Raw genomic sequence first — 17,033 nt, 5'->3', positions numbered from 1 at the left:
AGTAGCACATTTAATTAACATTAATTTTCTCTCTTCAAAATAATGACTTTCTCCACCAATCGCCTTTCTGTTCTGGTAACCACAGTAACACAAGAAAGTCTTTGTATTTAGCTCAGATAGGACAGCAAGGAAGACGAAGCTTGGGGAAAAAAGACCAGATGAAATATTAGAGGAAGTATCCACTACTTTTAACACTGAAAAGAGACAATTTTTGGTAACGACCTCACACCGGGTCTATGCAGCACTGGAAAGAGCCGTGGCTTGTAAGCCAGACTCTGTACTTAACAATTATCAAACAACCTTGCAAAAACAGGTATCGTTATTTTCATTTTACAGAGAAGGAAACTGAGGCTCTGAAAGGTTATGCGACTTTCGCAAGACCACTGCACTAGTAAATAGCAAAGCCAAGTTCTCCCTTTCTACACCGCCTCAGGAGTTCCCCATTAACCCCACTCACTGACAGCCCCAGGATCAGCCGTTTCTGTCCGGTTCAAACGTCAGAGTGGCAACCTTCTCATTATGCGCATGCTCACTTTCAATACCAAAAAAATTACAGAGAACGAATGCGCATGTTCCAAAGACGACGAGATTTGTTGTGGTTTTTTTTTTTTTTTTTTTTCCTATTCCGAAAGGTTAATTACGCATGTTCAATTTCAATTTATCAAGTTCAGATATGGTACGCATGCTCACCGTCCATCAGAAGCTTTAGCTGACAATGCGCATGATCTGGCTTCCGAGCGAGGCTTCGGCTGGGCTTCTGCGCATGTTTCTGCCAGTACCTGGCTTCCCAGAGATAGTTCTACGCATGTTCATTGCCCACGGTTCGGCTTCACAGAGGCCTGTACGCATGCTCCAGCGCTGAACTTGAGGAGCCAGTCTAGGGCCTAGGCGCAGACGCACTGAGCCCAAGCAGCCGGTGATGGCGGCAGCTGCGGTGGTGGCTGCGGCGGGTCCGGGCCCATGAGGCGACGACGGAGGCGGGACGGCTTTTACCCAGCGCCGGACTTCCGAGACAGGGAAGCTGAGGACATGGCAGGAGTGTTTGACATAGACCTGGACCAGCCAGAGGACGCGGGCTCTGAGGATGAGCTGGAGGAGGGGGTGAGGCCCGGGGTCCCGGGGGGCCCGAGGTGACAGGGCCGGGGCGGCGGCCCGCGCCCTGGAAGCGCGGCGCGTCCGAGAGCGCGGAGACCCAGGGGGGCGCGAGCAGTCTGCAGGAGGAGCCGAGGCGCTGCACGGCCAGAAGCTGGGGGGCGGGTGGGCGGGCGGTGCGGACCTGGCCGTAGGTGCGAGGTTGCTGCGGCGCTTGCAGGTGCGGCTTGTGCCCTTACAGCCCCAGACCGGTGCAGCCGGGAGCAGTCTGTTTGTGGAGGGAACGAGTAAGGGCGCGTGGTCGATTCCTGGAGCTACTGGACTTGAGTGTGCGGGGTGCGAGTGTTGGGGGGAGGGGACTGCGCTTGCTGGGTGGCCCGTAAGTGCAGGTGAAGTGTGGCAGGGTTCCCCTAAGTATTCCATCTTCAGACCTCCCACAGCCACTTCTCTCGGCCTGTCGCTTCTCTCCTAGGAAGCGCTCAGCTGTTAGAAGTGACAGCTGAAAACTTCTGTCGGGAGTAGCGCTGCCGCTGCTGTTATAGCCACCAGGAGTTTTATTTCGGGAGCAAGGGGGCTCTGCTGCATCTTCCAGGGTTTGTTTGTTTGCTTTTTTTTTTTTTTTAAACCCCTTCCGTGTGACTTTTTTTTTAAAAAGCATTTATAACGGCACACGGCATTTGTAACTTACTTTTACCCCAGTTGACGATGTCTACATTTTTTCAAAATACTTGATGTAATTTTGGGGTGGAAAAAAACCAGCGTTGACAGCTGTGATTTGGCTTGCCAAAAATAAATTGGTTGCACTGAGACTTGTGAATGGTGGTGTGAGGGCTTTTCTTGCTGTAATTTAGGGTGTTAAATTTAGAATTGTTTTTCCTAATGCATAGCTTGGTTTTACCTTTGCTGCCTTAGTAGTTTGTTATTCTTTATTCAAGATTATTTTCTCAAGATAAATTTATTGAAAAATCACAGATTGTACCTGACGTTCAGAAATGGTGTTGTCATGCTAAATCACTGATTCTGGGTAAATGACCATCAGTGATAACCTCACGGTAATTTAGATGCTAAATTCCATTGCCTAGATGAATACGTGGGTTAATGACTGATGTCAGATGTTTGTTCTAACTACAGAAGGGGCTTCCCTTTCTTTTCCTCACCCTGTTTTCCTCCTTTGGCAAGTAAGTTGTTGCCTGCTTGTGGACCAAAGATTGAGATGCTATATATAAAAAATTTTGAACACTTTAAGAAACTAAGTGGGCTAAAGTAATACTGCCCTTTTCATAACCAAAGGAGCCTAAATCAAAATCAGACAGTTAGGAAGGTGGGTGTTGAGATGTGTACTTTTTAATATGTTTGCATATGGAATTCCAGTTAGCCTCTTTTTTTTTTTCCAGTTAGCCTCTTAATGGAACATGTGATAACACTGAATACAATTTGAAACAAACGTAGGATTACTTTCATTACAAATAACATACTCATCGATTATATTGGCCCCATATAGCAGTGGCTTTGCAGCAGAGCAGGGGAGAAAATGATAGGAAGGATATTTTATAAAACCTTCATCAGTTGAACTTACAGAATTTCTAGACCATGGTTTTATTAGGAGTTGGAAGTAAAATACTATATTACGATTCCTGTTATGAACTGGGACCTCTCCTGGACATTTGTTTTGCTGGGTACAAGCAAATAGGATTTTGAGAATTTTGAACGGGTGTGGAAGAGGCCAGAGAAATTGTTGGGAATAAGAAAGAGCAAGAAACGTGGCCACCACCCTGGGGAGAGGAGCTTTGGGGAAAGAGCAAAGGTAATTAAAGAGGATTTTGAGGAAGAGCCTTCAGCAAAATATATCTTACTTAGCAATGCTTTTGGAGTTGAAAATGTTTCTTTTGAGTGTGTTATTCTAAGAGGTGCAAGCTGGACAAGCGAAAAGCATTGGGGTGGAATTGGGTTGGCCACCCAAGGAGATTCAGTGACATCCAGGTTTCTCTAAAGTAAGATTTAAAATTCTGAAAAATGAGAGAAATTTAGATTCTTGGAAAATCTGACCACTGTGAATTTATAATAATATAATTAATATTCTGGCTATTTGTGAATTTATATCCAAGCTTTTTAAACATTGGTGCCTATCGGAGTAGCCTCACTCCTTCATTTTATAGTAAGGAAACTGAGGCATTGGCCAGAGAGATGATTGCCCAAGACCACAGAGATAACTAGTGGTAGTATTTTCTTGACTCAATTCAGCAAGCTTCATTGCATAGCTTGTTCATTGCATTTACTAGTTTTGTTTGTAATGTACCTGTTTGTGGTTTGTCAAAGTGAATTCTGATCCCTCCAGCCATGCTCACTGACTGTGTGATCTAGAATAAATTGCTTAATCTCCCTGACACTTTTTTCTTCTCCATAAAATGAAGCTTGCACGCGATAAAGTATATAAAGTACTCTCAAAATATCCTGGCACATTATGTAGTTAGCTAGTTTATGGAAATATAGCTTGTCAGTGTTAACTCATTGCCAAGGAACCAATCATTCAAATTTACCCTCATCTTTGCCTAGAGACTTAATAAATACAGTTATACTAGAGGGGCTGCATTTTTAGAACTGTAGTTTGTTTGTTTGTTTCCTTTTTGTCATTGGTCCCATTTAGAGAGATATACCTTTTTAGGTATGTTACACTGAGTGACTCTGTATTAGTAAATATGTGTGTTTACATAGCATAGTTAATTCTTCAGTGAGTAAAAGATGAGGAGATTTAATACATTTTAAATACTGTATTAAAACCAATGGGTGAAAGGGTTTTTTTGTTTGTTTTTCTGTTTCATTGGTGATAATATAATTTGGGAACAGAGTTGAAACTAAGGGAAAGTTTTCCTCTAGAGATTTTCATTAGATTATGAAAATGTTGGAAACGTCTGCTTTCTGTGGAGACACAGGTTAAAAGAGTAATAGATAATTGTGAATGCAACTTTAAAAAATCCTTTTTTTAAAAAATAAATTTATTTATTTTGTTTATCCATTTTTGGCTGTGTTGGGTCTTCGTTGGTGGGCGCGGGCTCTCTCTAATTGCGGTGAGCGGGGGCTATTCTCCGTTGCGGTGCACGGGCTTCTCATTGCGGTGGCTTCTCTTGTTGCGGAGCACAGGCTCTAGGCACGCGGGCTTCAGTAGTTGTGGCACACGGGCTCTAGAGCACAGGCTCAGTAGTTGTGGCTCACGGGCTTAGTTGCTCTGCGGCATGTGGGATCTTCCCGAACCAGGGATCGAACCCGTGTTCCCTGCATTGGCAGGCGGATTCTTAACCACTGCGCCACCAAGGAAGCCCAAAAAATCCTTAATTTTTGCTCTACTAATTCAAAATTTGAAATAGTCACAGCGGCTTACTAGTAGCATGAATTTCAGATTGGGATATTAAAGTTTTATAGAGGAAAAAGTTTAAAAATTTTTAGTGTTTTGAAAAACAGTGCTATATATTCAATAGATAATATGTATTCAAATATTCGCGATTGTGAATATCTCATTATCAATGCTTATCTTGCACTTTAATAGGTACTTACCTTTAAGTATATTTAAGTAGCCCAAGATTTGGGGCCAGCTTTACTCCTTTTTCCCAATGTATCTGAATTACTGAATCTTATTTTATAAGGAAATATCTGTGAACAGCCAGGAAAGTAGATAAATGATTTACCGAATGTTTGGATTAAGGATATTTTTCACCCATTCTGTAACAATTTATTTAAGTTTTTATTAAATGTACTCTATTTCATTGGGACTTAAGGCATATTAACTTGAATTTATATACAATTTTAATTTAAAACTTTGTGAATAGTCATTCTGATGTGCTAGTTTGAAACAGTGTATCTTGTATAGTACCTTAGATGAGGAGGATTCTACTTTGTCAATCATAGTGGCACACACCAAAAACATTGGATGGGCCATAAAGCTTAAGGCAGGAAAAAAAAAAATCTGAATAAAGTTTCCTGCGAAGGAGAATTGTCATTATGTCCTATATGGTAGCTTGATGTTTGCTGTAAGACTTCTAAAGATAACATTGAGTAGTAGAAAAGAATTGTGCCTCAAAATGCTTCTGCTCCAGAAGGTAACGGTAGGTAGTTACAAGACCAGATGCAGGTGGTAAGACAGGCCTGGCTGCCTCCGGAAATGAAACATAGCCACAGGGCATATCTTTCTAGGTGGCTTCAAAGTTACAGTTCAGTGTTAACTACTCTGTGGTCTTTAATTTAGAATTAAGTAAAGCGAATATTAAAAAAAAAACAATTACATAATATCAGTTTTATAGAAGTTAGCCTTTTGTCTTTAAAGTGAAGCCATCATAGGTGATTGTATGAAGCACCAGAAACCAAAAAAAAACCCCTTTAACCATAACCACCCCTATCTGCCCCTCCCCACACACAGAAGAAACTGTATCAAGTTGAAACTGCAAGAATTTTTTCCCCTTGATACTGCCCTTTCCATTTGCCTAGGTCTAATCATAAAACATACATCCTTGGTGTTAGACTTCATCGTGACTTGTTTACACTGTGAGCAAGTTCTGACTAAAAAACTTGTGTTTTGAGGGGTCATTTGAACATCCATTGTGTAAGAATACTGTCAGTTTTCTTTGTGTGTCTTGACTGTGTGCTGGTATCTTTGAAGAAAGATGAGTTCACTTAAATATTTTTTGAATTATTCTAAAATTTTTAATAAAAACTTTAAACTTCTAATTTTTTAGAGCCTACTTTGTTAGGATTAACCACATTTATCATTTCACCAGTTGATGTTCATTTGAGTTGTTTCCATTTTTTGGCTATTGTGAATAACGCTTCTATGAACATTTGTGCCTAAGTCTTTGTGGAACGTGTATTTTCATTTCTCTTGGGTAGATACCGAGGAGTAGATTTGCTGGATCATGTGGTAAGTCCATGTTTAATTTTTGAAGAAACTGCCAAACTGTTTTCCAAAGTGGTTATACCATTTTACATTGCTGCCAGCAGTGTATGAGGGTTCCAGCTTCTCTACATCCTTGCCAAACTTGTTACTTTTTGTCTTTTTAATTATAACTATCCTAGCTGATATGAAGTGGTATCTCAGTATAGTTTTGGCTTGCCCTTACCTAATGGCTAATGGTGTTGAGCATACTTTCATGTGACTATTGGCCATTTATATGTTGTCTTTGCAGAAATGCCTATTCAGATCCTAACCCATTTTAAAAATTTTTGGTTATTTATTTTTTTATTATTGAGTTGTAAAAGTTCTTTATATGTTCTTATTGTGTGGATTTTCTTTTCACTTCATAATATCTTTTGTTTGTTCGTTTGTTTTTTTGCGGTACGCGGGCCTCTCACTGCCGTGGCCTCTCCCGTTGCGGAGCACAGGCTCCGGACGCGCAGGCTCAGCGGCCATGGCTCACGGGCCCAGCCACTCCGCGGCATGTGGGATCCTCCCGGACCGGGGCACGAACCCGTCTCCCCTGCATCGGCAGGCGGACTCTCAACAACTGCGCCACCAGGGAAGCCCCATAATATCTTTTGAAGTGCAGAAGTTTTTTTTTTTTTTGCGGTACGCGGGCCTCTCACTGTTGCGGAGCACAGGCTCCGGACGCGCAGGCTCAGCTGCCATGGCTCATGGGCCCAGCTGCTCCGCGGCATGTGGGATCTTCCCGGACCGGGGCACGAAGCCATGTCCCCTGCATAGGCAGGCAGACTCTCAACCACTGTGCCACCAGGGAAGCCCTCTTCTAAGAATTTTACAGTTTTAGTTCTTACATTTAGGTCTGTGGTCCATTTTGACGTATGGTGTGAAGATAGGGGTCCAAAGTAAATCTTTGCATGTGGATATCTGATTGTGCCAACACCATTTACTGAAAGACTGCCTCCCATTGAATTCTCTTGGCATCTTTGTAAAAAAATCAGTTGAAAAAAAAAAAACATCAGTTGACCGTAAATGGAAGGGTTTATTTCTGGGCTCTCAATTCTATTTCATTGATCTATATTTCTGTCCTTATGCCGGTACCACACTGTGTTAATTGCTGTTGCTTTGTAGTACATTTAGAAATCAGGATGTGTCAGTCCCCCAACTTTGTTTTCCTTTTTCAAGACTATTTTGGGCCCCTTGTGTTTCTGAGTGAATCTTAGGATTAGCTTGTCAGTTTCTGCAAGAAAGGAACCTGGGATTTTTATAGGATTGAGTTGAATCAGTAGACCAATTTATTTAGTATTGCCATCTTAACAATGTTAAGTCGTCTGATCCATGAACATGGAATGTCTTTTGACTTATGTAGGTCTTTTAAAATTTCTTTCAGCAATGTTTGGAGTTATCAAATATACAAGGCTTGCACTTCTTTTGTTAAATTTTTTCTAAGTATTTTATTCTTATTGATGCAACTGTGAATGGAGTTATCTTAATTTCATTTTTGAATTGTTCATTGCTAGTGTACAGAAGGTTAATTAAGTTTTGCACTCATTTATACTATGGTCAGAATAAATGTTTGGCCAGCATGACTCCTCACAATTTGAGAGTGTTGCTTAATTGTTTTGCTTTGATCAGCCATATCATACACTACAATATCTTGGACTGGTTGTGGTTACTTTAGGCTTAGTTAGGCTGTAGTTACATAAGGTTTATAGCATTATGTTAGTCTTATTATCAAAAGCATATCAGAATAGCACTTTTTGTAAATCATTTGATTAACTCATACTTAGAATGTAGTACCTTTAGTTTCATAACATACAAAATACATATTTTGAATAAATGTAATTATTGAAGGAAAAAATCACCTTTTTTATTTTTAATAAATTTATTTATTTTATCTTTGGCTGTGTTGGGTCTTCGTTGCTGCTGTGCGGGCTTTCTCTAGTTGTGGCGAGCAGGCGCTACTCTTCGTTTCGATGCACGGGCTTCTCATTGTGGTGGCTTCTCTTGTTGCGGAGCACAGGCTCTAGGTGCACAGGCTTCAGTAGTTGTGGCACACGGGCTCAGTAGTTGTGGCTCCAGGGTTCTAGAGTGCAGGCTCAGTTGTCGTGGCGCACGGACTTAGTTGCTCCGTGGCATGTGGGATCTTCCCGGACCAGGGATCAAACCCGTGTCCCCTGCATTGGCAGGCAAATTCTTAACCACTGTGCCAGCAGGGAAGCCCAATCTCCTGGTTTTGTTTGTAGATCTTTGATGAGTAGCATCTGTAGCTTAGTTATCACATAAAAGTGAAATCCCATAGTATTGTTTGTGCACCTTATTTTGTTCATCACCACATTTACCTGTTATTAAAGTATAGAGAATTTGTAAGCTGGTTTATTTCGTTCATTTTCCTTCAGTAATGGGGTGAAGCAGTAAGTTCTTTAATTTCTTGTTTATGAGGTTATTTATTTTTAAAACTTTAACATATTTTTCAGGGTCAGTTAAATGAAAGCATGGACCATGGGGGAGTCGGACCATATGAACTGTAAGTTTATATGAAAAGGTTTCACTGCGCTGTCTTTCTTTTATGTAGTTTATAGCCATCATGTGATTTCAATAACCTGTTTTTAAATATTTAGTCATATATACAGACTTCGTTTATTGAGTTTGGCATCAATATAATAACATATCTGGGGTTTTGAGATCATGCATGCATTTTGAGAAAAAGATTATTCAAATTTAGAGTATACTGAATATGAGTCTGCGTGTGTTAGGAACTTTTATTAGTTTAATATAGAGAACCACCTTTTCCTACTGAAAAAATAAAAATTTTAGAAATGCTCCCGAAATCAAATGCTTTTTTACAAAAATCTTTATTTACTTGGCTGCGTCGGGTCTTAGTTGAGGCACACAGGATCTTCATTTCGACACGTGGGATCTTTAGTTGCGGCGTGCGAACTCTTAGTTGCGGCATGTTCCCTGACCAGGGATCAAACCCGGGCCCCCTGCAGTGGGAGTGCGGAGTCTTAGCCACTGGACCACCAGGGAATTCCCTCAAATGCTTCTTAGTTTGCTTGTAATACATGATCCAAACAGAGATCTGTTCAATCTTATGTCATTTTAGGCAAGCTTCATTAGGTGAGTATGGTGTTTAGTCCGCTTTGTACCTCATCTTCAAGTAGAAAGCCTTGGACTGTGGGCAGACTGAGAAGATCACTCATATAGAAAGCATTTAAGTGACAGATAAACTGCCTCCCTTTTTGGAGTCTTTAAATTAAGCAGATGTGGAAAGATGCATGGATATAATTTATTAGCAAGAATTTTTAGCTAAAGACTTGAACTAATTGGGTACCTTTAGAAAGCTCTCATTTTCTGCTGAATTTGCCAAATGAATTTGGATAACAGCTGATCTCATAGACATTTTGAATGAACTAAATTTGAATAACTAGAAGACTTTTTTCCCTTTATCAGCTTAGTAAACGTGTTCTAATTTATCTTAGTTTGGGGATGCTTGATGCTTATGAAAATAAATAATCAGTAGCATGTTCTGTAAATAAGCAGATAAGCAAACAGTTATCAAGCCACCCTAATCTTGACCTACCGTGTCATTGAATCATTAGTTTACTTAGAGCACAGATACTATATTTGTTATCATGCACCTTTTTCCTTTTACTTAATTGGATTATAATTCTCCTTCTAACAGTATGCTAAAGGTAATTTAACTTTTTGCAAATTTACTTTTGGTTTTGCTTTTCTTCCCAGTGGCATGGAGCATTGTGAGAAATTTGAAATCTCAGAAACTAGTGTGAACAGAGGGCCAGAAAAAATCAGACCAGAATGTTTTGAGCTACTTCGAGTACTTGGTAAAGGGGGCTATGGAAAGGTAGGAAGTATTTTGAAATGAGAGCTGTTGTCTGTCTTGTGTGGATTAATTTTTATACCCCGATTCCAGCAGTACTCTTCAATATTTGTTAGCTATCAGCAAAGGATATGATCACTTACTTGGTATTATTTGAGGGCTATACAGAAGTTCTCCTTTTCCTACCACCATTCACATAAAAGCCTGGCACATTGTAGGCACTCAGTCAATATTTGTGGAATAAATAAATAGGCAGCTGTGCCAGGCAAAGTCTGCTATTAGAGGATTCATTCCTTCCTTTGGTTAAATGGTACCATCTATTGGTATCCTTTAAAAAACAAACAAACAAACTACTGCTTACTTTCAAGAGGCATGGCACATTAAATTGGTATCTGTTACTGAGACCTTAATCTAAATTAGTTTTCTTTGACTTGCAGTATTTGGAGCAATAGAGTTAGGGAAGCCGAAGAATATAAGAGGGGAGAAGAAAAATGAAGAGAACCTCTTAGTTTCATAGTTTTGCCAGAGGCTTTCTAATTTAAGACCTCACCTCTGTGTGTTCTGCCCAAGAAAATTTATACCTTGCCATTCTCTATCAAAAGACAGAATTTGGATAACATTTTAGAGTTAGGATTAAGCTTGAGAACTATTTATGCTATCGTGTAATGTTCATTTTTGCAAAACATGACATTTGTAGTTTATTCTTAGGCTTAAGGACATATTCTGATGTGTTCTAATCATCTTGAATGTGTAACACATGCACTGTGAATCAGACATTTTAGCTGTTGCATGAAAATGTATTATAGCTAGTCATTTTAAGGAATAGGTAATTGCTGTCAACTATTATTAAATAGTTATATGTGAAGCATCCCTGAGAATTTATGAAATATTTTATAATTTCTGTGTGTCTGGGAAACCTGATTATAGCTTTTTCTATGAAAACTTGGATTTTTTAAGTAACACCGAGTGCTTGTTATAGGATGGTCATTGCCCAGCTTTGCCACCAGATGTCAGCAGACCAGACAGGAAAGTCCCATGTTGTGTAACACTTTTCACTACTAAATCTTTAATATAATCTCTTAGCTCATCATTTTTGTACACAGTCGTTCATGGTACTAGTTTTTGTAAGAATACAGACTGCTATATCATTTGTTTTTATAAATAGGAATTAAGGGATTGTGACTAGCATAGTTTAGCTTTTAATAACACACACTTTTATTTTTCATTTAGGTTTTTCAAGTACGAAAAGTAACAGGAGCAAATACTGGGAAAATATTTGCCATGAAGGTGCTTAAAAAGGTGATTTCTCCCCTCCTCCCCAACTATATTCTTTTTTGTTTGTTTGTTTGTTTTGCGGTACGCGGGCCTCTCACTGTTGTGGCCTCTCCCCGTTGCGGAGCACAGGCTCCGGACGCGCAGGCCCAGTGGCCATGGCTCACGGGCCCAGCCGCTACGCTCCGGGACATGTGGGATCTTCCCGGACCGGGGCACGAACCCGTGTCCCCTGCATCGGCAGGCAGACTCCCAACCACTGCGCCACCAGGGAAGCCCACGCAACTATATTCTTAATTGTTATAAAATACATATTTTGGTCTAAAATTCTCAGTCAAAAAATGTATTTCTAACACAATTATAAGTCTTCTTGGCATGTGGGATACACTTTATTATTGTTATGCTTGTTTTATTCTGCTTGGTGAGGGTGGAGAGGAGAGCTGTTTCAATTCTCCTCTGAGGTAACTCTTTCAGCCCTTTGTTCTGGTCTCTGTATTTCTAAGTAATAAGCAAGTTCTGCTATGACTTAATTCAGTAGTTTTAGAATTATGTATTGACTTCCTATTTTATTCTTTTTTACTCCTTTCTTCCTTTTTCCCATCCTCATCTTGCTTCATTTTCTTTCGATCTACTATTGTCTTCTCACACCTTCCATCAACTCTGTAAAACACCTTTCGGGCCAGTGTTCTATGATCACACTTATTAGATAATTTACTAGTTCCATTTATTTTCCTAGCGACATCCTATAGGAACCTTCTGTCCTGCTGTTCTCACCTGTACTGATAGTTATCTAGGCATAGCTATCATTACTGGACTTTCCCTGCACCACAATCCTTGGAATCCTCCTGACTCCTTCAGTGTTGGATCTTTGGTTCCTGGATTCCATATGTTCCTTTTTCTTAGTTTGTGTCTCGTTCCCTTGCTTTGGTGACTATTTACTGGTGGGTTCCTGAGGAACTGAATCAAGGTAAATTTTTTGGGAAATATTGCATATTTGAAAATTTTCTTATTATATTCTTATACTTGTTTGTATGGATGCAGTTTTGAAGTTGAAAATCATTTTCACACAGGATTTGCCATTTTCGTCTAGCTTTCCGTATTTCTGTTCAGGAGTCCCTTGCCATTCTGATTCCTAATCCTTTATAGATCTATTTTTCTTTAAGACATTTAACATTTTCTTTTTATTTTTAATGTTCTAAATTCTTGCAGTGATGTGTCTTGCTTTGATTCTTATTATTTATTTTTACTCTTTCAATCTTGAAAGTTTCAGTCTTGTAGCTCCAGGAAATTTTCTTTTATCTCTGATAATTTTCCCCCTATTGGTTTCTTTTCTTGGAATTGCATTTACTTGGATGTTGGGCCTCCTAGACTGATCATCTGTTTTTCTTACCTTTCCATTTGTCCATTTCTTTATCTTTTTGTTTACTTTCTGAGAGTTTTCTAGAAATTTATTTTCTAATCATTTTACAGATTTTTTTTTTTTTGGCTGTGCCATGCAGCTTATGGGATCTGAGTTCCCAGACCAGGGATCAAACATGGGTCCCTGGCAATGCAAGCGTGGAGTCTTAACCACTGGACTGCCAGGGAATTCCCTTACTGATTTTTTTTTTAAACTATCATATTTGTGGTTCCCCAAAGCTCTTTTTGTTTTTTCTTTTTATAACAACCTATTTTGTGAGTACAGTATCTTCTTTCATTCCTCAGAGGGTTTTAATTATAAATTCTTTGAAATGTTCTTTTGTTCCGTATATGTGTCTCTTTTCTAAGTTCCTGTTTTCTTTGACTTTGATTTAGTGGTTTTTTGCCGTGTCAGAGGCCTTCTTTAGATGGCTGGTGTCCTTTAAGAGTGGAACTCTGAAAAGCTGATCAGAAGTTATATGTGTATAGGCTTCTCTGTAGTGTAGTCATGAGATTAGCTGGCAGTTGACTAAGAACTTCCAAATATCAGTGTCTGAAGGTCTTTTTTCTGGTATGGATCAGTTGGTACTGAGAAAGATCCTCTATTCTCTTGCCTAGACAAAGCATTTTGGAGCTGGATGACAGAGAGGAGATGGAGATCTCACCTTTCAACACCAGATTTTCACTGAAGTCACTTTTTTTGTTTGTTTTGTTTTTAATTTTATTGAAGTATAGTTGATTTACAGTGTTATGTTAATGTCTGCTGTACAGCAGAGTGATTGTCGCACATATATATATTCTTTCTCATCCATTATTGTTTATCACAGGATATTTATTAGAGTTCCCTGTCCTATACAGTAGGACCTTGTTGTTTATCCGTCCTGTATATACTAGTTTGTATCTGCTAATCCCAAACTGCCAAATCATCCCTCCTGCACTGCCCCCCTTGGTAACCACAAGTCTGTTCTCTGTGTCTGTGAGTCTGTTTCTGTTTCGTAGGTACGTTTATTTGTGTCATATTTTAGATTCCACATACAAGTGATATCATATGGTATTTGTCTTTCTCTGTCTGACTTACTTCGCTTAGTATGATAATATCTAGGTCATTCATGTTGCTGCAAATAGCATTATTTTATTCTTTTTTATGGCTGAGTAATGAAGTCACGTTTTTACTTGAGCACTGTACTCTGTATCTGATCCTTCACTCTTTTTTTTCTGGACACTACATCCCTCTAAGAGGTAGTTCCCTGGCTGGTTAGTGTGGGGATGGGAATCTTGTTGGTCTATCTGTTCCTATAGAGACTTTCAGATAATCTCCCTGTTTTCAGTCCTCCACCTTCTGCCTTCTGCAGCCCCTAATGATTCCAGTTTTTTTCCTTTCTTTCCTTTTATTTTTGCTTCTAATTTTTGAACCTTGCTAGGTTTCTGTAGATGGATTCAACTTCTTTTGTTATGCCTCATTGCAGGCATTTAGGTTTGATCATACCCCAGTGTACTAAGTCAGGCACTATTGCTTTATCCCCACTCTGTCTTCACCTTTTGAGATGTGGAGTTACACGTGTTTCTTAGTTTTATTTATTTTTATTATTATTATTTTGTTTGTTTTTGTTTTTTGATTTGCGGTACACGGGCCTGTCACTGTTGCGGCCTCTCCTGTTGCGGAGCACAGGCTCCGGACGCACAGGCTCAGCGGCCATGGCTCACGGGCCCAGCCGCTCCGTGGCATGTGGGATCTTCCCAGACCGGGGCACGAACCTGTGTCCCCTGCATCGGCAGGCGGACTCTCAACCACTGCGCCACCAGGGAAGCCCCTCTTAGTTTTATTGAAGATGGATTATGTGTGTTTGGTTTCTTGTTCTTTTTGTTTGGGATTGATTTCTGAAAAGAGCTCACTGTCTTAAAACAAATCTTAGTAGAAAACTATATTAAAAGACAATCAAAATGACTTTTTAAAAAAATTATAGCGTTTGTAATATTTTGGTCCTATCTTCTTCCTGATTTTTACTTAAGCGGTACAAATGATTTCCTAATTTAATTTAAATTTTTTTTTTTTTGGCTGTGTTGGGTCTTTGTTGCTGCATGCAGGCTTTCTCTACTTGTGACGAGCGAGGGCTACTCTTCGCTGCGGTCCACGGGCTTCTTGTTATGGTGGCTTCTGTTATTGTGGAGCACAGGCTCTAGGGTGCGTGGGCTTCAGTAGTTGTGGCATGCAGGCTCAGTAGTTGTGGCTCGTGGGCTCTAGAGCACAGGCTCAGTAGTTGTGGTGCACAGGCTTAGATGCTCTGCGGCATGTGGGATCTTCCCGGCCCAGGGATCGAACCTGTGTCCCCTGCATGGGCAGGCAGATTCTTAACCACTGCGCCACCAGGGAAGTCCCGACTTCCTAATTTAAAAGCTGAGGAACAAATACTATGACCACAACTTTATTGGTGATTGTCTTAAAGAAGCAATTTAGGTATTCTCAACTTCAGTTTCTATATGGCTTTTCCATTTGGAATAATTTGAGATTAATGATGTTTTATCTGTAAAATATGTTAAGTCTAAAATTAGGGCTTCCCTGGTAGTGCAGTGGTTGACAGTCCACCTGCCGATGCAGGGGACACGGATTCGTGCCCCAGTCTGGGAAGATCCCACATGCCGCGGAGCGGCTAGGCCCGTGAGCCATGGCTGCTGAGCCTGCGCGTCCGGAGCCTGTGCTCCGCAACGGGAGAGGCCACAACAGTGAGAGAGGCCTGCGTACTGCAAAAAAAATAAAATAAATTAAAAAATAATAATAATAATAAAATTAAAGACAGTATAATAATGCTTGTTCTAGAAATGTTGACAGAAGTACTGGTCAAGGTTCTTAGAATAATCCATTCCTTTTGATATGTTGCTTATACATGCCTGATAATCAGGGCTGAGCAAAATTAGTTATAATTATATCTTTTTAAAAAATTAATTAGTTAATTAATTTTTGGCTGTGTTGGGTCTTCGTTGCTGCATGTGGGTTTCTCTAGTTGTGGCAAGCGGGAGCTGCTCTTCATTGCGGTGCGTGGGCTTCTCATTGCCGTGGCTTCTCTTGCTGGGGAGCACGGGCTCTAGGTGCATGGGCTTCAGTAGTTGTGGCTCAAGAGCTCAGTAGTTGTGGCTCTCGGACTCTAGAGCGCAGTCTCAGTCATTGTGACGCACGGACTTAGTTGCTCCACCGCATGTGGGACCTTCCCGGACCGGGGCTCGAGCCCGTGTTCCCTGCATTGGCAGGTGGATTCTTAACCACTGTGCCACCAGGGAAGTCCCCATAATTATATCTTAAGTGAAGTATGTTTCTGGCACTGGTATCTTTAATGGAAAGAAGAGGGTGTTGGATTTTTTTTTATACTGATGGTGAGCGGGTATGGTATATTGGGAAATCCATAGACCTAATTACTTGTAATTGTCAGGCTTCCTTTTTGTGCCCAGGCATCTAAAACCTAACTTGCTTGCCTCTCCTTTTGCTTAGTTACCATCCCTTCCCACTGTTGGTTTTTGCTTTCCCCAAGCCTGCCTAGATTCTTTCCTTGAGCAAAGAGCACTGTCTCATTCTTTCCTTGCTGTTCCTGAAAACAAGCTTACAGCAGAAAATAATGAAAGTGAAAAGGTTGCTAGGGCTAGGTCCAAGGATTTAATTTCCAAATCGCTAGGTAAGATGACTGTGTACTCCTGTTGAGTTTCTTCTTTTGATTTTGTTATCCTTAAAGCAGAATACTAACCCTCTTGACCTGAGTATGGGTAAGAATATACCTCTTTCTAGCCTTAAAGATGAAATCAGAATAAACCAGATGTCCCCTTGTCTTAAGTGAGTTGCTTACATCTGGACAATCTGTCTGGATTTAGCACTTCTGGGATTATTTACTCATTATGAGAATGGTCCCATTTGGGTACTTGTTCATGGTGGAAAGTTGAGGAAAAGACTATTTCCAATAACTATCTCTCTACCCTACCAGTTGCAACAAAAATGTACTCTGGAAGCAAAATACTACTGCCCATGGCATTAGTTCAGCTCACGCTGTAAATTTTAGAACCTTTGGCCAAAGGCTTGTAACTCACAGATTGGTCATACTTTTTCATTCCTTCTGTTATTGAACCAACTGAGACTCTCCAGTGTGCCAGGCATTTCGCTAGACATTAGGATTTATCACTTGAGACAAATGTAGTTTCTGCCTCTGGCTCTGCTCACTGTGTAATTCAAGGGAAGAACTGATAAGCTTGTCCTTGCAGTTTCTCGTCTACTCTGGTCAAAACCTTTTCTACTTTGAGGTTTAAGCCTATACTGCTTTCTTTTCTTTTATCAGTCTTTTTTCCCCCACTCCCAAGTCTTACTGCCCTGGTGTCTTCCGTGTCCTTGTACTAAATAAGTAATCAATTGCCTAGCTTTCTAATTCCTTGTTGATCCCAACTCTGTCAGCATTCACCTCCATTCCACTTCACCAGCCCCCATAGCTGTATCCTCCACCCCTGAAACATTGGACTATAAAGAGCAGTAATATTCTCACTTATTTATTCCCA

General features: G+C 40.3%; 1 protein-coding gene across 4 annotated transcripts in view; it reads left to right on the top strand.

Annotated features, from left to right (window-relative positions):
* Nucleotides 1–960: 960 nt before the first annotated feature.
* Nucleotides 961–17,033, top strand: part of RPS6KB1 (ribosomal protein S6 kinase B1) — a gene marked incomplete at its 5' end in the record, with an annotated part of 38,837 nt that continues 22,764 nt past the window's right edge. For 2 of the 4 annotated variants that reach the window (XM_079726440.1, XM_079726438.1), the window contains 4 exons: nt 961–1,101; nt 8,473–8,522; nt 9,740–9,860; nt 11,067–11,135. In XM_079726440.1, coding sequence (XP_079582566.1) covers nt 961–1,101; nt 8,473–8,522; nt 9,740–9,860; nt 11,067–11,135 — 381 coding nt within the window. The remainder of the gene's footprint in view (nt 1,102–8,472; nt 8,523–9,739; nt 9,861–11,066; nt 11,136–17,033) is intronic. The other 2 variants (XM_079726439.1, XM_079726441.1) reach the window with 2 other exon arrangements.

The sequence above is a fragment of the Hyperoodon ampullatus genome (genome assembly GCF_949752795.1).
Source record: "Hyperoodon ampullatus genome assembly, chromosome: 19".
In the NCBI taxonomy this organism is placed as follows: Eukaryota; Metazoa; Chordata; class Mammalia; order Artiodactyla; family Ziphiidae; genus Hyperoodon; species Hyperoodon ampullatus.
This window is presented reverse-complemented; position numbering and strand designations above follow the sequence as displayed.